Source organism: Citrus sinensis, chromosome 5 (genome assembly GCF_022201045.2).
Source record: "Citrus sinensis cultivar Valencia sweet orange chromosome 5, DVS_A1.0, whole genome shotgun sequence".
In the NCBI taxonomy this organism is placed as follows: domain Eukaryota; kingdom Viridiplantae; phylum Streptophyta; class Magnoliopsida; order Sapindales; family Rutaceae; genus Citrus; species Citrus sinensis.
The window spans coordinates 22,657,342-22,681,024 of NC_068560.1; the positions used below are offsets into that span (position 1 = coordinate 22,657,342).

Here is a 23,683-nt window from a genome sequence, read left to right on the forward strand (position 1 = left end):
AATTTCAATCGCATGATTACAAAAATAGGACCTGTCTACCTTACAGATTCTGTAAAATACGCACCCAATGCATGCACCACACCTATCCTGCACGTGGAGAAAAAGCATGCAATTGTTTTTGTTTGGCAGCTAGCTAACCAATCAGGAGCTAGCTGAGTTGGATCTGTATGTTACAGAATATGTAACTTAGCCAGCTCCTACAAAAATATATTATAATCGGAGCCTTACCCATTTTATATATGGAGGATGAAGGGTGCAGGTTGCGAACAGCTTCACACAATTAACAGTAGAGTGATAAGATTGAGCGACAATTCAGCACATAGTAAATAAATTGCGATGACATGGAAGTGAGAGATTCATCATCTCAGAGCATAATTGAAGATCAAAAAGTAGGCAGTGGAAGTGAGAGAGCCCAAGAAATTGAGTGCAAAATTTAGAATGTTGCAAATATGAACACAATTGAGAATATCGATGAGAACCCCAATCAGGAGCTGCTGACCCAACCTCCAACCCAAACTCAAAACCAAACACAATCTCACTCCCGGCGGCCACGTGGCTTCGCGGCAACCGCGGCGGCGGCAGCGGCGGCAGCAGCGGCCAATAACAACAGCAACAGCAACAATAATAATGCATCTTCCGGGAAGGGAAAGAAAGAGAGGGAGAAAGAGAAGGAGCGAACGAAGCTTCGGGAGCGCCACCGCCGCGCCATCACCAGCCGCATGCTTGCCGGCTTGAGGCAGTACGGTAATTTCCCTCTCCCCGCACGTGCCGACATGAACGACGTCCTCGCTGCCCTCGCACGTGAGGCTGGCTGGACCGTCGAGCCCGATGGCACCACCTACAGGCTATCTAATCAGTCTCAATCTCACCACCATCTCCACCAACAAATGGTAAAATTTTCTTAACCAAAACGACATCGCTTTCTTAGTTTACTTGAAACTTATTATTATTATTATTATTATTATTTGATGTTGATAATGCGCAAGCAGGCAGCGGCGGCGGCAACGACAACAGCTGCATTTCCTGTGAGATCGGTCGAAAGCCCGCTTTCAGTTAAAAATTGCTCTGTGAAAGCCTCAGTGGAGTGCCAGCCTTCAGTTCTGAGAATTGACGAGAGCTTGTCGCCGGCGTCTTTTGACTCTGTTGTGATTCCTGAGAGGGATTCGAGGGGTGGTGAGTTTAATGCAAGTACCAGCCCGATCAATAATTCAGTTGAATGCTTGGAGGCTGATCAGGTAAAAAGTTTTTTATTTTATTTTAAATTTTCTCACATTACTTTACATTACTGAATTTGATAGTTTATTAGTTTTTAAATTGTGGTGTTGGTTTGTCTTTGCAGCTTATACAAGACGTCCGTGCTGAGGAGCACGAGGATGACTTCACTGGAACACCATACATTCCTGTTTATGTTATGCTTGCCGTAAGTGTTTTTGCTTCTTTATTTCTTTTTCTCATCAGATATTCAGCTTCGAATGTCTTTATGTGGAAATATCATATATGTATGTATTCATACACTAATATTGAGGATTTTGACTGCTGTTTCTGAATGCTGAAACCTCTTGAAATTTTGTGGCAGAATCATGTCATCAACAATTTCTGCCAGTTGGTTGATCCCGAGCTTATTAGACAAGAGATAAGTCAGATGAAGGCTTTGAATGTTGATGGCGTTATTGTAAATTGCTGGTGGGGTATTGTTGAAGGCTGGAATCCTCAGAAATATGCATGGTCTGGCTATAGGGAACTGTTTAATATAATCAGAGAATTTAATCTGAAAGTTCAGGTGGTTTGTCATTGCTTATTAGAGACTCTTTTTATTTATTTATCAAATACATAGAGGGACCTCTCATTATGGCTCAATGTGCATTTTTGGTATCAATATTCACGTTTCTTTTTCTATTGGAGTACTTTTTTTTTTTTCTTTCTACTACTTATCAAAACTTTTTTTTTCTTTCTCTCACGCGGGTAACGGATAAAGACGCATACTGGTGAGATGAAATAGTCCTTTTGTGCTAGTGTATCTTGGCTTTCATGATAAGTTAAGTGTGTTCAACATGAGTTAGAGCTTTCTAAAACAGTGCAGTATTTATGGATAGATCACTATTTTATATCAACTTGACAAATCAAATTGCAGAGTTGTTGGGAATGATTCTATTTATCCTTACATTCTTCTTGAAGAATATGTGGCTGTTGTGTCAAATGCAGCAAATCTGGTAGTTATGTTAATAAATCTTATCAGCACAAATTTCTGTTTATGGCTTCTCTATTTCAATGTAGGTCTTCATTTACTCTGTATAGCCTCTGCTACGTATGCATGAAAATGCTTACTTGTGGCATTTTCATTTGTTGCTAGCATGTTCCTGCTTGTTGAAAGACTAGCATGGCTTCTCTATTTTGCACACAATAGCAAAATTGCAAAATCCATGAAAACAATATTGTGCATCTGTAAGTTATACACAGAATATTTAATACTTGGGCTTTTCCTAAACTTGTGTGAGTCTTATAAAATGCACGACTGATTAATTTGTTAATTTTTGCACTGCAATCAATGGTTGTTTTATTTGGGTGATAATGCATAGTTGACCACAGTTCTTACCATGAGTACATTTAGTAGCTAATATTGAGATTTTAATTTGGAATGCTTTTTGTACTATAGGAAAATATATACTAATACTGTGAAATGGCTGTTGCAATTTCTTTTCCATCTGCAGGTTGTAATGGCATTTCATGAGTATGGAGCAAATGACTCTGGTGATGCATGGATCTCTCTCCCACAGTGGGTTATGGAAATAGGTAAAGGCAATCAGGATATATTCTTCACTGATCGTGAAGGAAGAAGAAATACTGAATGCCTCTCATGGGGTGTTGACAAAGAACGGGTACTTAATGGAAGAACTGGTATTGAGGTAGTGAGATGTTGTATTTTGTATATTAATTCTTATCCTCCTCTACCTTATTATAGATAAGAAAATACTATTTAACTTTATGAAGCTGCTTTTTTATCCAGCTTCTCTGCCTATGGTAATTTTTTCCCTTCCCATCTTTTCTTTATCATTCTTCTTTAGATTAGTTAATTGCAAATCCATTGTTTTTAATAATTTTTTTTTAATATTCAGATCCTACTTTTTCCAGTTGACATTACCTTGTTGCTGTTACTTCAAGATTTCTGCTGCTTATTATTATTTCCAATCGTGCTCAAATATATGCAGGTCTATTTTGATTTCATGAGAAGCTTCCGGACTGAGTTTGATGACTTGTTTGTAGCTGGTCTCATTTGTGCTGTTGAAATTGGACTTGGACCATCAGGAGAACTAAAGTATCCTTCCTTGTCTGAGAGGATGGGATGGAGGTATCCAGGGATCGGTGAGTTTCAGGTATCTGCTAAAGCTATCTATGTATTATGCCAATCTATAGAGTTTCTTTTTTATGCCATATGTTGTGGTAGTTTAATGATTCAATAATAAATTGGTGAAAGGTTCAGATTCCTATTATTTATTGTGGTTCATTTTTTTGTGATATTTTAGGAACTAAAAGCACTGAGTGTAATCATGTGGCTGACCTTTAGTTTTTGGGAAAGGGTTTTGTTGAGAAGAGTTTAATGTCTTTGGGTTTAGATATCCACCATTGCTGAGATAGTGTCATAATCCTCTATTTATGAATGATATCTCAATAATGGTTAGAGTATCATCTCATAGCAGTTGTCTCATGATTGATAAAACTTGCAATACTTATGCAGCATGGCCTAATCTAGAGATGATCTCTGATGCCAAAGACCATCAAAAACTCATCTTTTCAAGCCAAGTGAAACAAGCAAACTTAAGAGGGATTTTTAGCCTCAAGACCAATGATTTATAGTAAAAACTAAAATCAAGGTGAATTGGAACCAGAAAAAATTAATTTTAAGACTATTAGAGTTTATAGAAATTTCATAATGGAAATTTTTTCAAACTGATGATGAAAGTTGCTTACTCTAACTTACGTTTCAAATATCATTTTGAGTCACTAAGTTCAAAGTAAAAGGTAAGACGTCAGTTTGAAATAGTAGATTAGTTTTATGTAGGGCTAGTGGATTGGCTGAGTGAACTGATGGGCCAGCTCTCTTTGTAGTTTGTAGCAGTGTCCCTACACCCCTATGCCTATGTGGAGGCATAGTAGATAACACTTTAAAATTTAGACGATATTTCTTGTTAGAATTGAAGGTACTTCTGCGGATTGAATCATTGATCAAGAATATTTTGGTAATGTTGGGGGAAGTTAGATGTTTCTGCTTTCGTATTTGTATCATATCCCAATTTTATGCATAATTTAATATCAACACTGTATTGAAGATGACTTTTATATGTACTTTTAAAAAAAAAATGACTGCTTGATTTCATTTTTAGTCAAAATCTAGTTTACTTTCTTTATACAATTACTATTATTGATTGCTTCTCAATAGTGTTATGACAGATATTTACAGCAAAGTCTACGGAAAGCCGCTAAATTGCGTGGACACTCTTTCTGGGCTAGAGGACCTGATAATGCTGGTCAATATAATTCTCTGCCTCATGAAACCGGATTTTTCTGTGAACGAGGTGACTATGATAGCTATTATGGGCGCTTTTTCCTCAATTGGTATGCCCAGACATTGATTGACCATGCAGATAATGTATTGTCTCTTGCAAGCCTTGCATTTGAAGAGACAAAGATTATTGTTAAGGTATGTATGGAACTATCTTAACAACACACTTGATACTGATGTTTATTTATGATTTATGATACACTTAATGACACCATCCCACTCATAAATTCCCTAAGCTACCAATGGAATTTGGAGTTCTGGTAAAAGGTTGATTTTTAATTACTGAAGCCCATACCAACAGCATTATCGCTTAGCAACTTTTACTTCTATTACTACCTGCAAAATAAGCGCCATTTTACTTAAACTGCCTACAGACCACTACACCTAATCTCTTTGGTGGCAATGTCCTGAATTCTTGATTCTTCAAGGCAATTTATTTGTAGGTCTTTCTTTATTTGGATGGATTTCAATTCTATCCATAAAATTGGATTTTGGTTAATAATGTTTGACATGCCATTCCTGAGCTCCAATTGATCTTTTTTCTCTAAATCTCATGGATTATGGATATGACAAATGCTTCTGTGTGTAAAGAGTAATGTTTTGAAATTTAATCTGATGATTAAGAAAACTGGCCCAAAATGTTGCAATGTTGGATCTACTTTACTAGTAAAAGAATTATTTAGGTGATGAATTTGAATGATACCAGTTTTAGTGGGAACAATATTTTCAGTTCTTCTGGGGGCATTGGTGTGAGGAAATTGAAATTTTAATCGTGGTTTGCTGGAAAGGCAGCCTTATGGATTCAGAAAGTGAAGCTTATGTTCTGATGTATATATAGGGCTATAATACAGCTTACACATGTTCATCACACAATAAAATAAACTCTAAATGAAGACAAACAGGACTCTTGAAACAAGGGACATGCAGGAGCTTTTGACTGAGCTTTAGACTCTAAATTTGAGAATCAAATTGGGTTATTTAGGGTTTTAGAGGTTGCTTCATTTCTATCCATTTTTTCATGCTGCTCATTATTCTTAAAGTTTTGGATGGTCCTTGAAACAAGGGACATGCAGGAGCTTTTGACTGAGCTTTAGACTCTAAATTTGAGAATTAAATTGGGTTATTTAGGGCTCTAGAGGTTGCTTCATTTGTATCCATTTTTCCATGCTACTCATTATTCTTAAAGTTTTGGATGGTCCTTTATGTATATGTTAGTACTTCATATTCAATATGTTGAACATGCATGTATCTGTCAAGAATATGCTCAAACAATAATATAACTCTGCCATGATAATGTAACCAATCTGTTGAGAGGTTGCATTTGGTAATTGTTGTTTCATTTCCAAAATAATACAATTAAACTGAAAAACAAATAATCATGATCTGCAGGTTCCTGGGGTTTATTGGTGGTACAAGACAGCCAGCCATGCTGCAGAGTTAACAGCAGGATACTATAACCCTTCAAATCAGGATGGATATGCTCCAGTTTTTGAGGTTCTCAAGAAGCACTCAGTTACAATGAAGTTTGTGTGTGCGGTTCCTAGCCTGCAGGATCAGGAAGCTCTGGCTGACCCCGAAGGTTTGAGTTGGCAGGTGATGATTTCTTTTGTTATTCCATGACATCCTCTGTCCTTCCTAAAGCTGTCTTTGATTTTCCACTCCTAAGAGCTTTGATCAATGTTGAGTGAACTGTTGAATTCTAGTGTTTGAAATGGAATACCCCCCAGGTTTATTAGTTAAGTTGTTGATGTAGGCAGGTTTAGATAAGATATTCTGCTTGCTTAAATTTATGTGTCAGATACCTGTCTGCTCGATACAAGTGCTGACTCATCTTAATTTTCTCCTGAAGGTTCTTAATTTGGCCTGGGATCGAGGATTGGCTGTAGCTGGTGAGAATGCACTTTCATGTTATGACAGAGAAGGGTGCATGAGAGTAGTCGAGATGGCAAAGCCAAGAAATGATCCTGATCGCCGTCACTTCTCATTCTTTATGTATCAACAACCATCTTCTTTGCTTCAGGGGACAATTTGCTTCTCAGATCTGGGTTATGTTATCAAATGCATGCACGGTAAGAAATCCTAAAGTCTGGATCTCATTTTTATACAGCAAGTGTTGTTAAAAGATACAAGACTTAACTGCCAGTCTCTCGTCTGGCCTAGGACAAAGCACAAACAAAGCTTTTTCTTGAATGAAGTGCGTACTTGCTATACAATGGGACAACTACATCATGAGCTTACTACTTTTTGTCCTGTAATGACTCAATTTGTAGTCCTCTTAATCATTGTTTTGTTTCTTGTTTGAAGGTCAGAAGGTTATCTATTAAGTAAATGTTATGGTAAAGCTATGCTACACCTGGAATTTATCTGCTCAATTTCGAGTTATTTATTCCTTATTTACTTTAGAGTTGATTTATTTACCTTATTAAATCCAGATATATATTACTCATTTTTAGGTTTAATGGTATTCCTAATTGATTAGGATATGGCCACTATAACAACATCGGTGGTTAAGACCATTTGAAGTAGTTTGACCAAATTTTTATCCTTGTCCTCCTATTCATGTAATTCTGAGAGTTTTGACAACATATTTTCTTTTTCAGGAGATATCGCAGGCGATCTGCTGCCCTAATAGTTAAGTGTACGTTTACCTCCCATCTAGGGTATCAACAGTCACTGGACATTCTGGTGAAGGGGTTGACGACATGAAGTGTATAGTTTCAGATGTGGTTGAAAGCACCACATGATCCAAGGTTCTGTAGAAATCTCTGGTTTCGTTAGCTGTAACGTCATTGCTACGCAGATCATATTTTCTAACTGCAAACAGTATCGGAGAATGTAAGAGATGGTTGTGGTAAAAACACTCCATGATCATATTTATGCTTTGTTTGGATTTATAGAAATGGAGAAAAAGCTCTTGGAATTTTCTTATTCAGATATTTTAAGGGTGAAGTGAAAATAATTTTTTAACTCTTTCCAGGAGGATGCCATTTGCAGGGAAATAAGAATGTCACTGCTTTTGACTTCTATTTTACCTTAGATTAAATGGGTATCAAAAGGTTACAATAATAAAAGCATAATGTTCTCTTTGCGTATTCTCCATATCTTGCTGCCTTGGATGGTTACTCTTCTCTTAGAAAATCAGAAACCGACTCTTCGATTTTAAAGCTTAAATGCCACTGCCCAGCCTTCTTTTCTCAACCGTCACTGATAGGGTTACCTGTGGAAGACAGGACAACTTCTTGGACATCAGTTTCAAGACCTTGAGCATAACCAACTCCAATTTTACACCATGTCATTGAATGTTCGGTCGTGTAATTTCGAATGAGAAAACCAGCCCCCTTTACTTTTGAGAATCACAATATTGAGGAAATTTGCATCGGCAAGGACCTTCTCTAACCTGCCGGGTGAAAACAGTTGTAAAAATGTTCGTTAAGTTTACATCTGCGTGAAGGTGAAGCAAGTTCTGCTTTTGAAAATCAACATTTACTAGGAATATGTTCCTCAAAAGTGTTCTAATAAGTATTAAAGCGCTCTAGCATTATTAAGATGAATTCCAAAAATTAAAATAGAACAAAAAGTTATCCTACAATGGCAAGTAAACAATCCTTTAAAAGGGAGTTTTAAAAAACATAGAGAAAACATTCTGCCATATGAACTGTAGGCAGTCCACAGAAATGAAATAGATTCAATGGTTATAGCCATAGAATGAAAACCCAATTAGAAAGGAAGAACGTAAGTTGATAACGATGTCCCTGAATGTAGACCATGCGACTAAAAGAATTATATGAACAGAGGCTATATCAATTTTCAGGACCATTGCAAGCACATACATACTGATATATGCTGTTAAAGAACTACGAAAATTGGACCAATTAAAACCTTGGAAAACCACCCACCTTGCGAAATGTGAAAGATACCCTTCTTGATGCCCTTCTGATTCCAGTGTCATTCACCATGTCAATCTGTCCAATGTTCATTGGTTAACCTCATGAATTGGGATTAAAACAGATATGCTAAGGTGCAAATGCATATGAGTGCACACACATGAATCGAGTAAAATTTATTACTGATAATGTTTATTACCTTATGATGAGGAATATAATGATTCCAAGCATAACGTGCCTCCCCAGATAACAGTAGCATGGACCGAGGAGGAAGATAGATAGCTCTCCTCAATACACTTGAGTAATCATCAGGATTTTCAACAGCCATATTCATACCTGGTACAGAATTCGGAAGCCATGAACCTTCTAAATACCTCCTAAATTCCATAATGCAAGGACCTGCTAATGAAAGGCTGAAAATTAATCCTTCAAATGCTGAATGGGTGTCTATGTGTGGAGACAAACCCACTCCAGGTGGATACTCATTAACCTGTAACAGAATCATTGATCCTCAATTGTAACTAGAAAACATATCATAATGGAACAAACAAAGCCCGTATTAAGATGGATTTGGCATCGCCAACATTGCTTTCAAATAGTCAAAATTGCTTCAGGCTATTACATTACCGTTAGTTGGTCCAATGCTACACTTGTAGAATCATCAAGGTTTGGAAATGATGAAACCCTTTCAACTATAGAAGAAACAAAAGATGGAAGTTCTCCCAAGCACTGCTTAGTATTAACATTCCTTATCTGTAATCAAAAGAAAAATAAAAATACAAATAGCTTCAAGATTCTTTCTAAGACACATTACATAGAGACAGGAAAATATTTTTGTATTTAATATAAAGTAGGCATAATTGCAAAGATTGCATTATTGCGGAGTGGGAGCACGGAATGAGACACAGGAGCCAGAAAAAAAATATATATATATTTTCCATAGTTAAGAAAGAACTGCAACAACAATGACCCTTGGAAATTCGGGTAGATTTATCCTAAGGACTCAATAATGTGAAATAATAATTTTAGGAAGCCAGAACGATGCATAGTTCCACTATGCACATATTCTATTAAAAGGTTTAAAAGCATAATCTGCAACATCAAGCAATCATCACAGCGACAGCCACCATAAACATAATAATGCACCAGATAGCCAATTATTTTTATTCTTAATCAATTACTGAACCACAATGTTCTAAATTAACAATGCATCTATAACATTTTCCTACTTAAGATCTGTTTTTCCATAAAATGAAACTATAGAATAAAAATGATCAAGGATTGGTGCATATTTCTGAAGGCTGTACGGATCATTTTGAGTTTACACAAATACCAGATTAATCTAACTGATGCAGACATACATGTAAATCCTTATATAGATATATCATCCTCTGTCACTCAACCAATATCCAAGTTTTTTGAGACAATTCGGTGGAACAATTTACAGAACACAAAAAAGTATAGCATTATAAACTGAGCAATGCCGTTGAATTGTTGTTTTATTTATTTATTTATTTTTTTTTTGGAGGCAATGGGGAGTCAGAATTAGAACATTTTTTTAAATATCTCTGTTAACACAGGAACAAACTCTTTTCTTTAGAAGTATATACAAGTCACTTTAATAACTTTTAACAAATACGACAAATTCACATATGAGAACTACTATTGCGACTTCATCATCATCCAAATCTTTCTTATTTGTAGGGTTAATTCCCGTCACTCTCAATATAAATACAACCTAAACCTTCGTCTTATTTCTCTTGAACTATTGTTAACATTTGATGGTGTGCAGGAACAAGTTGCGCAGGATTGTGTTACTGACTTACTGTTACCTACATCGTAACAAAATTCATATCCATAATGCTGAACCCTTCGTTTCGAAAGATTGTTCCAAGGCCTACTATCAACAGCTGCAAGCAATTCCTGGAAAAAAAAATATAGAAATCACAACTCACACAGAAACCGAAGCTGAAGCTGGAGACTTTCAGCATAAAAATTCAAGAATTTGACTAACCTCCTCTTCTTTGGCGCTCACAAAGTCATGCAACAAGTGAAGACCTGGAATGTTTAACTCCGAAGCCACCAACGACACCGGAACTGAACTGGTGATCTAAAATATAATTAAAAAACAAATTATAATTAAAAAATTTCATTAATTTAAATATTAAATAAACCAAATATCATAAAATCTGAACTTAGGTTAGCTTACGTGGCGAGGGGCAGGCGAGTCTTCGAGTACAGAATAGCTAATGTGCAAGAAACGATTTGCGAGATCGGGACAAGGACGAGAATGCAAAGAATTGAAAGCAGCCTGAGCTGAGCCCTCGTCGAAATAAGAAACGATGACACGTGCGCCGCTGTCGTCGGCTGCGTAGATTCCTTTGACGTCACCAAAGGCGCTGAACACCGACCCAATTGCTTCGTAAGAAACCCCCACCGCCGGTCCACAATTCGCCACAAAAAGATTCGGACTCCGCTCATCCTCCCCCGCCTTCGGTCGCCGGAATCTACTATTGCTCGGCGCGCCCATTTGTAAAACTGTATTTGCGACAGAGAACTTGAGTTCTTGAATAAGAATGAATCGTAAGAAAATGAAAAATGTAATGAATGATGAGATAATTTCATTGCCCCCCTTCATTTATTGATAATCATTGAACCGGGCCTAATGCTTTTGCATGTCATGATAGCGCCCCCACTTAGGGCCAGTTAGCTGTAGAGCCACTAGGTTTGGCACTTGACAATAGGACGGGATGGGATGAGATTTACCAATCTCAGTCTCATCCCGTATATACAAATAGGATGAAAAAACGTTTTTGTCCCGTTTTTATATTTTTTTTGGAATAAAAATATGTCTCAATCCCGTCCTAAAAGAGATAGGATCCCATCCCAATTGGAAAAATTTTTATTCTTAATCGGTAATAAGACGGGATGGGACAGAATTTGTCAATCTCACTCCCGTCCCGCATATGTAATTGGGATAAAAAAATATCTCACCCCGTCCCTAAATTTTTTTATAGGACAAAAATATATCTCAATTTCGTCTCAAATGGGATGGGATCCCGTAAGATCCCACCCCATCGTAAAAAATTATCATCCCTAAGAGCCACGAAATGATTCATAAAGATGAAAAGATAAATTATTACATATTTATTTTATTTTTAATTTGTAAATAAAATACTCACTTTTCATATGGATTGTGATATAACCAAACATTAATTCCTTCGTGCTCATTAAATAAATAAAAGGTTGTAGCATTTACAATGTCAAAAAGCAACAATCCCTTATTCGTCATGGAGAATTTCCAGGGGACAAGCCTATATAAGCCTCTTTTCTACTACTAACACACCATACACGATTCACACTTGGTGTCGAATTCACAGAGCTTGATTTAGCTTCACTGTTTGAAGTTTCCGAAGTAGAACAGCTACTTGCATCTGAAGTAAAGTACTTTCCGTCTGCTTTATTCATCTGATCAATGAGCGAGTGCCTTGAACGTAGACGAAGCCATGGCATCTGAATCTGATCCATATTATCATCATTCATTTTTGAACCTGGAGTACAACATTTTGCCAAAGGTGAATTGGGATTGCTCAATGCATCTTCTTGTAGAATGTCTCCTATCCTAGACAGTATGCTGAAAGCCAAGTTTGCAAGAACCCGGGAGTATGCTTCCAGTATTGAATGCCCAACATCCTGTGCAATAATAGCAAGAATTGTTTTGTGAATTTATGCCTAAGTAGCATTAGATGTTTTGCCTTCCTATGAACCAGATTATTAAGAAACTTGAAATGATGGATAAAACTCACCTTGCCGAATTGGATTTTTGTGGCATCGAGAAATGTTTGAGGAAGGTTGGGATATCTGTTCTTTAGCTGCTGTATGAGGGCTTCTGCTCGTTCCAATAGGAACTCTATCTTATCCAGTTCTGATATAGGGTCTTTAATGAAGGACCATGATGTTCGGACAGGGGATTTACCACTAGCTTGTTCAGAAATTCTTTCTTTCCACGTAAATACAGCAGCTTCTAACTTGTTAATGGCTTCAAGTGCACTGTGTTCAGATTTTAAATTGAGGAAATTGATCATTTCGCCAGAAGAAATTGATTCGGCAGTCAAGACCTTGTACAGTTCTTCTCCAAGACTTGCCTTTCCAGACTGCAAGAAGAAAGCAAGAAAAGAGGGAGCTATAATATGCAAAAAGACTGCTAGCGGCAGAAAACATAATCTTTCTAACTATCTATATATATATATATATATATATATTCCTTCTCCTATCTGCCAAAATTGTCATACTATTTGGTCAATCCTGACCTCCTGCATTTTCACCGGGGACTACTTCAAAAGATCACGGTGCATCTTGTTTAATCATAGTTCATAGTTTCAGTAATGTTGTAAAATTTAAAACACACCAATATAGAGAATCCCCATAATTCTAAAAGGTTTACAAGATTTGATAATTAAGAAGTCTTTGAATGTAACATGGCATGCTAACCTTGGGAAGTGCATCCTTGATAATGGTTGGCACAGGCATTTCAAGCAAAACATTCTCGTTGATTGATTTGGCAGCCTTGAATACTTGATAGACCACCCTACACTGAGAAAGCAATTTTTTCCTCCCGGAGTCAGAAAGCCCAGATGCTGGTACCTGGGCCAAAGGAAGCCACCATCTCTTGCTCTCTCTAGTACTCTTGTTCCTTCCTTCTGCACGACTACCTACTTCTGCATACCAGAACTCAGTATTCACCATTGAATCCAATGTCTCCTGCAATTTTATAAGTTTAATCTAGTGAATAAGGATATCCATGAATAAGAAGTCTCTAAACTTCGAGACAAAAGAAGAGACCGCCTACAATAAGCATAGAGTCCAGCTTCTGAAGCGCCGGAAGATTCATATGGATGTCTGCACGGGCTTTCGGGGTCATTATCTGCACCAGTAACAACAAAAAGTAAATATCGGTAACTAGAGAGCATGTTGGATCTGTCTTCAAAATATATTTTTCTTTAAAGAATGACCTCCAAGGTTTGGCCATTAGCAGCATTTTGCCTAGCAGGAACTAGCTCAACCATAAAGTTTGTGGGAGAAAGCAACCAGTCCATCTCTCTCTGCCATCTACTTTTCCTTTCTTCAAGTAGCGGCTCCAATTTCCACAGCTCCCCGAAGACTGAGGCTGCAAATAAACAGGAAAACTTTTTAAACATCAAACTGCTGAATGCTACTTCTTCCTTGAATAGTATAGTTGTCCTTTATCAAGTAAGAAGTTGCATGAGTACTTGCTTAGATTAGTATTAGCAGTACAATTTGGCATCTATTTGTCTCTTGCTTCCTAAAGCATAAATGCAGCAACAAGTTTATCTTTCAGACATTTCAGTTTGAGTGAAGTTCCTATGCTTTTCTCAAATCAAGAAGGGAACCATCCTTTTAGCTTAGTGATTGCTTGGTCAATCTATATCCAGAGTATGTCCCTTGTTTAATCCATGTGCACTCTAATGTTAGAAGTCAACTCCAAGTTGGGTACATATATATGATCTATTCTTTGACATTATTTTTATTTGCTTTCTTTTGTAATTGGTGAAGGTTGTTTGAGATTTGAGGGCAAATGATTGAAGACGATGCTTTCTCAGGAAACTTAATCCCAGGGCTGAAGCACCGTCATCAGAAAACATTACCAGCAATTAGCTGTTGTCTTCATCATGAATAATCACACATATGTTCTAGTGCAAACTTCGTTACTAAGCCCTGCATTTGTCTAAAGTTAATCGAAGCTCTTAAACTGGCTACTGCATTCACCAAGCTACTCATACAATAGAAAGACACATATTCAATGTGTTGTGTTTCCATGTTCTGGCATACTAGCTAGAGCTTCTGCATATTTGCCCCACAAATATCTCCATCTATCCTCTTACTCTCCATTGATTAGATTAGTCAATCACAATCTCAGTATATAATTACATGAGTAATATGTCTAAAAGCATATCTCCACCAATTACTTCTGAAAGATCTCTATGGTAAAATTATAAAACGAAAAATCAAAACTACTGAAGAGAAGAGATAAAGCCTACCGGCAAGATTGGTTATGGCATTTGACAATGCTAATGCAGTGGTGACACCCAAACGTCCCCCAGTAATATCTTCACCTAATAACAGCTTTGAAAATCGTTCTTTCATTGTCTCAACATCCAAAAAACGAAAGGCGTAAGCAGGTTTCTGTTTGAGATGATAATGGTTGGGGCTTTCAGAGGGTCCCCAATCTTCTGAACCATGTTCAACCCTCTTCATTGTTGACCATTTAGAAGAAAATGATCCAAAAGCATCTTTGCTTGATGAACAGCTTGAGTCATCATCATCCAATGAGTCGGTTAAGCATCCATCACCTCTGCTTGTTCTACTTTCATTGTCATAAGATTGATTATTGAGAATGCAACTCTCAAGGCCATCATAAGTCATTATTCCTGGAATAGTAATCACTCATTGTCATTCCCAAAAAGCACAAAGACAATTTGTGTGCATTTCAGATAACCAGAAATAAATAATTACATGACTAAATAATTAAAAAAATTTATCAAAGTTATAGACAAAGTATAGAGAAGCCACCGATGCTGCAAAAACCTGAATTTTTGTGCAGTTGCCATATTTGTATAGTGAACACATGCTAAAGTTTGAACTTAGCTTACACAGAAACGTTTCAGCCCAGAAGATCAATATGATCTCCTAAATGTGCGAAATAATGAGTGCTTGTAAAAGTAATAAAGTTGGCGTACTGTGTAAAAATAAAATTATTATGAGTTTCCTACATGGGTTCAAAAATTCATTACTTGGCTATTTCTTATTTGCTAAGTGAGACAGTTTCTTCCCTCAGAGGAGATCTCCTAATGAATTTGAGCATGCCTACAAAGGAGTTCAGCACCAATTACTCTCTTGGTGCACTCTATCAAAGAAGGCACTTATGTTGTGTTTACTTTTGAAAGTGAGAAGTATAGATTTCCCTCACTTCAGTGTTTACTTGCAAATTTTAAAGGGGAGTGAGATGCCACTCCGTGAGCCTTGCTTTTCTTTTTACCCTTATATTTAATAAAATAAAATAAATAATATTTAACAAAATATTATGCTAAATAAAATAAAATAAATAAAATCATATTTTTTAAAAAAGAATAATATTAAATATATTTAAATATAATATTATTATATTTAGTTAAAAATAATAATTTACGTTGATTCTAAGTTAAAATTACTTAAAATAATATTATTATACTCATAGAGAATTAATAATATATACTATCTTTATTTGAAAATATAATAATATTATTATATTTATTTAATAATAATAGTATTGTCTTTATTTAATATTAGTAATTAATAATAATAAATATTTTATTCTAAAAAAATATTAATTTTGTACTATATTATTAATAATAATGTTTCATTTGTGTTGCTCTTATTAATTATTTTTTATTTACATAATTAAAATTAATGAAAAATTGTGATTTACATAACTAAGAATATTAATAATTATTATTAATTTACAAATATAATATAATAAAATAAATATTTTATTTTTCAAATATAATTTTTATTAATTTTATAATTAAAAACTATAATTCTTTTAAAAAGGGTAAAACCGTAATTTAAAACCATTTACTCCCAAATCAAGATAATGTAAATATATAAATTGTCTTGGATTCTAATTTCAATTCCATAGTCTCATTCCTATATAAGTAAATATCCTACTCCCACTCTCATTCCCACTTTACACTCCTAATCTAAAATTGACACTCCAATCCCAAAATGTAAATGTTACCTTAATGAATTGGATTACTGATTAATGGATTGTATGAATACTATTCATCTTTCTTTTTCTTTTTCTTATTCTTTTTTCCTTGTACGTTTTACGATAGAATCACATATGATCTTCTTGTTATGAAACAAATTTCAAATTTGTTAATCATTTTCTCCCGAAATGGAGCCTTGATAAAGTTAAACATTATCGTGCTGTATTCTTATTATCTATCACCTTGAAGTTAAATATAATACTTCCAGAGAGTGCAAATATTTCTAAGAAATTTTAACATTTGATATAGTTTCCTGATACTCTTAGAATAATCTAATTCCTAGATTTTTTTTCTTTTAATCTCAAATATAGTTCATGAACTTATTTTAAGGAAGAATGTGATCAAAGATCATAAACACTACGAAGTAGGTTATTTAAAAATGCTTCACAAATGCTTCTTTGCAAATCGTTTGTGTTGCCATTATCGTAGGACACAAAAAACGAGAAATCTATTGCATTGCCATTACTATCACACCCTTGATCCCACTACTCAAGTAATATAAATAAAAACAATTCATCAATCATCACATTTACTTTCCTGACTTCATAACAAATCCACCAGCAATCAATTTTCTATTAATAAATTTAATAGTTAATACCAATTTTTCAATCTTTGTTTGGTCTGAAACAAAGTAAACTTTATGCAGAATAGAAGTTCTCTTATCTTCTTTATTTCAGGACGGCCATTTCATGCACTAAAAAACTATAGATCTCAATATTTCTCAATATATATATATTTTTGTATAAATGAAGCTTAAAAAATTCAGAAGCTGCCTATGCAAAGACAAACAGTACTAAATCAAGAATGGAAATTTCCTAGAAACTAGCCAAAGTATTAATGGACACAATAAATCTAGTGGGGCAAAAATATAGAAAGGCATAAATTGCATACTATAGCTATGAGTTTGGTAAAATTTCCTTTTAATTTTTAGTAAACATGTGGTAGGTGGGAAATGCTATGCTGAAAAACCAAAACACATTAACAAATGAAAAAATGAAGGGAATCCTTCAAATAGCTGAAGCTGACTGGTCCAAACTGAAACTACAATAATGAATACAAGAAAATGACATTTTTGTCTCCACTGGACCCAATTAGTCAATTACTACATTGTCTGATTCGGTGGTTGGGAAGAAGCAGTCAGTTTTAAAATTAAAAATAGGGCGTTTTTCACCATCCTTTCCTGAATTTTGTCCAACCCACAGTTTGATAGACTTTGTGGCCAAATTCACACTGTCATCCCCTTGACCTAACTAAGCAGTTAGTCAACTGTTAATTTCAGGGACAAGCTTAGTAACTTCAGAAACAGAAATCAACTAATTTAAAATTTAATATGACAAATAGAAAGAAAATTATCTCTGTTTTTCTTCTATCCAGATGTATTTTCTTGCCTTATTTTCTTTTACTTTATAAAATGTGTTACTTGTGCACATCAAATGTGTCTAAATTATAAATATATCTTTTGTTAATTTGCATCTTAAGTTAATATTTCGTTTTCTACAAAGTTATTGAGTGTAAATTATTATTTTATTTGTGTTTTGGTATAATTTATTTTGTTAGCCTTTTAAATTATTCATTGATTATAAACAATTTCTTCATACACTAGCTATTTCATTTCTTGACATGGTTGTTTTGCTTCAAATCAAGGGCGCATGTGTATTTCTATTCAGTTAATCATCCATGATAACAGTCCATTAAAAGCTCAGTTAAGTCAAGGGAGGTAAGTGTGCATTTGGACATAAAATCTATCAAACTGTGGGATGGACAAAGTTCAGGGGAGGACAGTGAAAAACACCTAAAATTAAAACAAATAGCAGTACTCTATGCTATAGGGTCCACCTGATCATAGTCCATAGATCAAAACAATAAGCTTAATTTTTGTTAGCACTAAAATTTAAGGGTCCACCCTTAGCCAATAGGCTATTGATATATTACAATCACTTTTGTTTATAAAGGTCATATCTTAGATTCTGCCACTAGACTTGTCTTGAAATCTTTGGAAAAAGTTTCAAAAAAAGGAAAAACAAAACAAAGAAAAAGTTCAATTTATGTGGTAAGCCCATGTGCGTCGCACGGACAAAACATAGCACACCATACCATTAGGTTAGGTCCACCTTATGGTTTATAGTTTTGCCCCCTATACCATATGCCAAGTGATAAAAAGTCAACATATTCATACTACATCCATTAATTTCTAGACAAATTGGTGCTACAAAATTCGAGTTTTATTTGAGAAGGTGCAAATTTTCAAACTTTCACCGCAAATTTGGTTCCGATTTACTGAAAACATGGCCAATTTGTCCTTATATTCAAGTAAGTGCAAACGAATGATAATTTAAAAAATAATTAAAAATTTTAAAGCAAATAATAATAATTCTTTTCATGAATTCAGCAACATTTTTTAAAGAAATTTTTCTTTCTCCACATATGGGCAAGGTGATTGATACAAGTGTTTGTTACACTCTTGCAGCAGGATTCAATAAGTGGGCTGTAGAGAAATTAATAGGGACACGATTGTTGCATGCATAAGCATTAGAAAACGAAAGTCGCTGTCACTTAATGGGCATGGGCTCTATTAATTTTTTTTCCCCTTTCCTGCCAAATCCCCAGCCCCCCAGTTCTCCACATATAATCATCCTTTATTAAATGTATAACATATTAACATTAAAAAAATTGACTAATTAATTTATAAAATATAACATAAACTTTCTGACTTAGTTGTATATATTACTTAGAAAATTGTCTGTTTAAAAGAATTTCAAACTTAATTGACATCGGCAAAAAGTTAGGCATGTTACTTGTTGGTTGTTGCAGATAAGTCTAATGTCACATATGCGTACACACTTTAATTTTCAAATTCATTCCATGTGTTAGGTACTTAACACGCAGCAGACGAAATTTGACGTCTAAAAAAAATTAGATCGTAATCGCATGCTTATTTAATTTACACAAATAAAAAAACAAAAACAGAGCATAAATCACGGGACATAAATAAAATAACACTAGTGTTAATTAAATAATTAATTAATAGTTAATTAAAAAAACAATAATAACGATACTTACTGTCTTGTTGTTCATCAAAATCGAGGCTAAGCCCTCTGTCCCGAGTGCAGCAGGCTAGCCTTCTCCTCATCAGCATCATCTTCATTTGCCTTACAAACCTTGCTTCTTCTTCTTCTTCTTCTTCTTCTTCTTCTTTTTTAATTTACTTAAATATTATAAAAACTTCTTTTTTCTTGAACAGTACCTGCAAGTCCACAAAAAAGCTATCTCAGCCAAAAATAATAATAATAATTATTATTATTATACTAATCAACTTTATTGTAAAGTAAGTGATTATGCAAACTTTTTGGATTCACAAAATTTGAAAAAATGAAAAAAAAAAAAGAAGAAGAAGCAAATGCCGCGAACGACGAGTGAGAGTAAACACAAAACAAATTCGTTACAAAAGAGATCTAAGTAAATCTTCAATTTGTTCGTCAGCAGTTCAAAATCTGATTTAGTAAATAATAATAATAATAATTAAGAGAGAAAAATGGAGAGAGAGAGAGAGAGAGGAGGAGGAGGAAGCAGAGCTTAATTTATTTTACTTGGCGAAAATTTTGAGGTTGTTTGGAGCGAGCGAGCGAGCTAGCTGCTGCATTTGGAGGAGAAAAATTGACAATGCATATTTGACGAATCGCGTTGAAGAGTAGAACTGGAAACTGTCAAGCGAAGCTGCTGCTGATGCTGAGGCTGGTGCTGTTGTTGAGTGCTATTCCTATTTAATGGTGAATGGCTTTGATCGCGAGCATTTAATGGAGGGTGAGAGGGAGATAGGAACTAAGGAACGTGGATTTATTTATTTATATATGAGAAAATGAAATATAAAATAATAATAATAATTTGATTTGATTTTAATTTAAAGTGACCGAGAAAGGGGGAAAGAGGTGGAAAGGATTAAAGGAAGGTAAAAATTGCTTTTGACACTTGACAGGCATCGGCTCCTGAATTGACTGGGATGGTAACATCGCTGCAGCCTTTGGTGCGGGTGGGACCCCGAAAGAGGTGGACGGTTCTGAATCTTCCGATGTAAAATGAGAATGGAGATGATGATGATGATTGCATGACTGTTCAATAGTTGATCTCTTGATGAAGGGATCAGGGCCCAGGCCCCAACGAGTGATTGCCTTGTTGTAGCGGCATTGTGGCGCCACTTTGGTTTTTGTGTGTGGTTTCTTTTTATTAGTAAATGATTTTTACCCAAATGCCAAGATTACGAGGCCTGATCAACCATTGACACACCTAATTTAAATGGGAAATTTACACTAATAACCATAAAAATTTTAGTTTTTTTCATCTTAACCCCTCAAACAAATTTCTATCAACATTAGCCATAAAAGAACCGTTGAGACCAAATTACCCTTCTCTCTCATCTCCCTTTCCTCTTCCTCTTGCCTTCTTCTCTCCAGTTCTCTATTAATTTCAACATCCACCTCTTTCTTCTTCTTCTCTCTCCTATAATCCTCGTAATCGTTCGGTCTAGCGGGGTCGTGCTCCTCGATTACGGTCGAAGTCACGTCGACCAATGCCGGTTGCGGCAGCGCTACCACGTCGTCGGGGGAAGGTGCGATTGCAGGTGAGGAATGGGGTCTAGTCGGGAGAGAATTTTGGGTGGTTTTGGGTTTGGATTGGGGCTTGAGGATGGTTTGTGGTGGCGCGAAAATTGACCAGACAGTGGTGGTCGTGTTGGTGGGTTTGTCCTCATCGGAGGGTGGAGGTAGGTATCCGTACAGCCCGCCTAGCATTTCGCAACGTGGCTTTTGATGGAAAATCCCGGGGAATTTGAATTCCGAAATTGGATTTTAGAGAATTAAAAAGCTGATTTTGTTTTGTTGTTTGGGTTGTCGGATGAGATTCGATCTGAGGTAGAAGAAGATATTACATACGAATAAGAAGAGACGAACAAAGACGAAAGGACTGGCGAAAACAAACAAATACTGAGGTAGAAGAAGGCAACCTGTCGCACGAAGCTTGGTGCGACAGGTGCCTGTCGCACCAAGGCATGGTGCGACAGGTTGCCTGTCGCACCAAGGCATGGTGCGACAGGTTGCCTGTCGCACCAAGGCATGGTGCGACAGGTTGCCTGTCGCACCAAAGTTTGGTGCGACAGGTGCCTGTCGCACCAAGGCATGGTGCGACAGGTGCCTGTCGCACCAAAGCTTAGTGCGACAGGTGCCTGTCGCACCAAGACTTGGGCCTGTCGCACCAAGTTTCTTTTCGTTTGTAAAGAAGGGTAATTTGGGGAGAAAAGCGTGTGTTTGGCTAATGTTGATAGAAAAAAGTTGAGAGGGTTAATTCGAAAAATAGTAAAAATTTTATGGTTATTTTCGTAAATTTCCCAATTTAAATCGAAAAATATTTGTAGTTATGTAAGGCGACAACAAATTGTTTGCCCTAGTATAAAACGCATGGCATGAAGGTACGTTCGAGGAAACCTCATGATACTCGAGCTCAAACGCTGTGAAGTATGTTATCACATTTTCAAATTAATTTATTTTATAGCGGTAAATAGTATTCACAATCTGATCGAACAAGTTTTTTTTTTTTTTAACTTATATCTCACTGCCTTCATTCATTTGGCTACGTTCGTCTTTTTGCTATTTATACAATTTTGGAAGATGATTATATCAAGTTAACCATTGATCATTATTTTTTAGGCTCTGGCTAAGTTACGTTATGCCAGACACAACAACAGTGCGCAATAGTGGGATCCGCTAGTGTTGCTGTGCCTGACATAAGTTACGTTAAACGTAATTTAGCTGGCACATATTTTTTATCTTATCTTACTTACGAGTAGAGGTGGCAAAAATACATGTTCGGTCCGGACCCGAACCATACCCAGGTGTTGTGGGCTGGGTATGAAGCCGGGTCGGTTTTGGACATCACTTGATAAACTCGGAACCCAAATTTATTAAAAAAATATTATAAAATATATATTATTTTAAATATTTATATTTATTTGACTCATTTATTATACATATATAAAGTTTTAAACACTTAAAGTTTATATTTTCATGTCAAATTTTTTTGAAATAAATTTAAAACTTATAAAATTACCAAAAAATAAAAAATATATACACATATAATATTAAAAAATATAAAATTCGAGTACCCGAATTAAAATCTGACCCGAATCCAAACCCGGACCAGTTGCATCCGGGCAGGGTCTAGTCATTGCAATACTCGGACCCGGCCGGGGTTTTGCCCTCCCTACTTACGAGAGTCAAATCAAGATTAAAGGGCAGAATAAATACAACAAAATTCATTTACCTTTTCTTTGACGAATAAGAAGTGCTTGGATACGGGAGGATGTTTTGTCAAAAGAGTTTATACCACAACCGCACTATAAGCCCACAACTACACCTCGTCGTATTCGAATATTGTTAATTAGTAGATAAACTTTTGTGTGGCGCTTAATCCTGATTTTCAAACGCTTAGGAGCCTATTAATTAAGTCATAATAACACATTCTTTCAAATGCTCAGGAGCCTGTTAAATCATAATAACATGATCTAGTAATGAAAAGAATTCTTGCTCTATAAAGATAAGACATAATTGTAGCCAAAAGGATGAAATTTTAAGCACATTACACTACTTAGTAAAACAAGTAAAAACTGTTACTGGGCAACATTTTCAGATCACTAGTGATTATTTAATTCAGTTTGAATTTTTTTGTTTGGGTCAAAATAATATTTTGAAGTTTGATTGAACAATAATTATTTGTCAGAAGAGGTGTCCAAACACATTTACTTGAATGTAATAAGGTTGTAGGGCAAGCAATGCTCAGTGCATATTGACCATCAGGACGCACCGAACAGAACATTTATGAACAAATTTATTTATCTTCTCAAATTTTGAATTTGGTACAATTAGTTTCAAAATAACGTTAATTTTTTTTTTTTTTTGAAGAAAAAAATTAATGTGCTAGGTTACAATCTATTGTTATCACAATTAAATTAAAGACGTATTGAGAAAGTTCCAAGCTATAGAATTATGACCCACTTGAAAGGACTGCCGACAGTTCGTTAATATCACAATTGAAGGTCCATCGATCAAGTCTAAATCTATAAATAAAATGATGACATAGTTTGAGAGATTAGTCGACATGAGTTTAAATTAATACAATGATAACACTAATTGTTTCAAGGTTTGCCATACACCTTTACAAGGCAGAACTACATGGCGACTTGAATTCTTGCTTTATAAGACGAAAAGAAGGGTGTTTTGATAAGAATCAAACAACGACGGAAGTAAGATAATAAATCAAATGATTGATATGTTTTTGTCTCTGCTATAAATGATGCAAGTATTGATTGTCAATCTATATAAAAATTTTATTGACTCAATTTTTATGGATTGATCAAATTCTTTAATCAT

The 23,683-nt window shown here is 35.4% G+C and overlaps 3 protein-coding genes across 3 annotated transcripts; 1 reads left to right on the top strand and 2 right to left on the bottom strand.

Annotated features, from left to right (window-relative positions):
• Positions 1-294: 294 nt before the first annotated feature.
• LOC102616084 (beta-amylase 8) lies at positions 295-7,486 on the top strand. Its single transcript, XM_006494044.4, has 10 exons — positions 295-890; positions 990-1,235; positions 1,340-1,420; positions 1,577-1,780; positions 2,709-2,903; positions 3,207-3,371; positions 4,436-4,696; positions 5,948-6,151; positions 6,408-6,627; positions 7,159-7,486. The coding sequence occupies exons 1-10, from the start codon at positions 450-452 to the stop codon at positions 7,185-7,187; spliced, it is 2,046 nt and encodes a 681-aa protein (XP_006494107.2). The 5' UTR covers positions 295-449; the 3' UTR covers positions 7,188-7,486.
• Positions 7,487-7,545: 59 nt separating this feature from the next.
• On the bottom strand, positions 7,546-11,045 carry LOC102616373 (alkylated DNA repair protein ALKBH8 homolog). Its single transcript, XM_006494045.4, has 7 exons — positions 10,652-11,045; positions 10,457-10,552; positions 10,279-10,365; positions 9,070-9,195; positions 8,642-8,932; positions 8,455-8,520; positions 7,546-7,955 (listed from the first exon to the last, which is right to left on the bottom strand). The coding sequence occupies exons 1-7, from the start codon at positions 10,970-10,972 to the stop codon at positions 7,899-7,901; spliced, it is 1,044 nt and encodes a 347-aa protein (XP_006494108.2). The 5' UTR covers positions 10,973-11,045; the 3' UTR covers positions 7,546-7,898.
• A 599-nt stretch (positions 11,046-11,644) lies between these two features.
• LOC102615784 (rop guanine nucleotide exchange factor 14) lies at positions 11,645-20,115 on the bottom strand. Its single transcript, XM_006494043.4, has 8 exons — positions 19,856-20,115; positions 19,329-19,512; positions 14,502-14,891; positions 13,455-13,609; positions 13,292-13,366; positions 12,934-13,203; positions 12,249-12,596; positions 11,645-12,135 (listed from the first exon to the last, which is right to left on the bottom strand). Exons 2-8 carry the CDS (start codon positions 19,411-19,413, stop codon positions 11,731-11,733), a joined length of 1,728 nt encoding a protein of 575 aa, XP_006494106.2. The 5' UTR covers positions 19,414-19,512; positions 19,856-20,115; the 3' UTR covers positions 11,645-11,730.
• Positions 20,116-23,683: the final 3,568 nt, after the last annotated feature.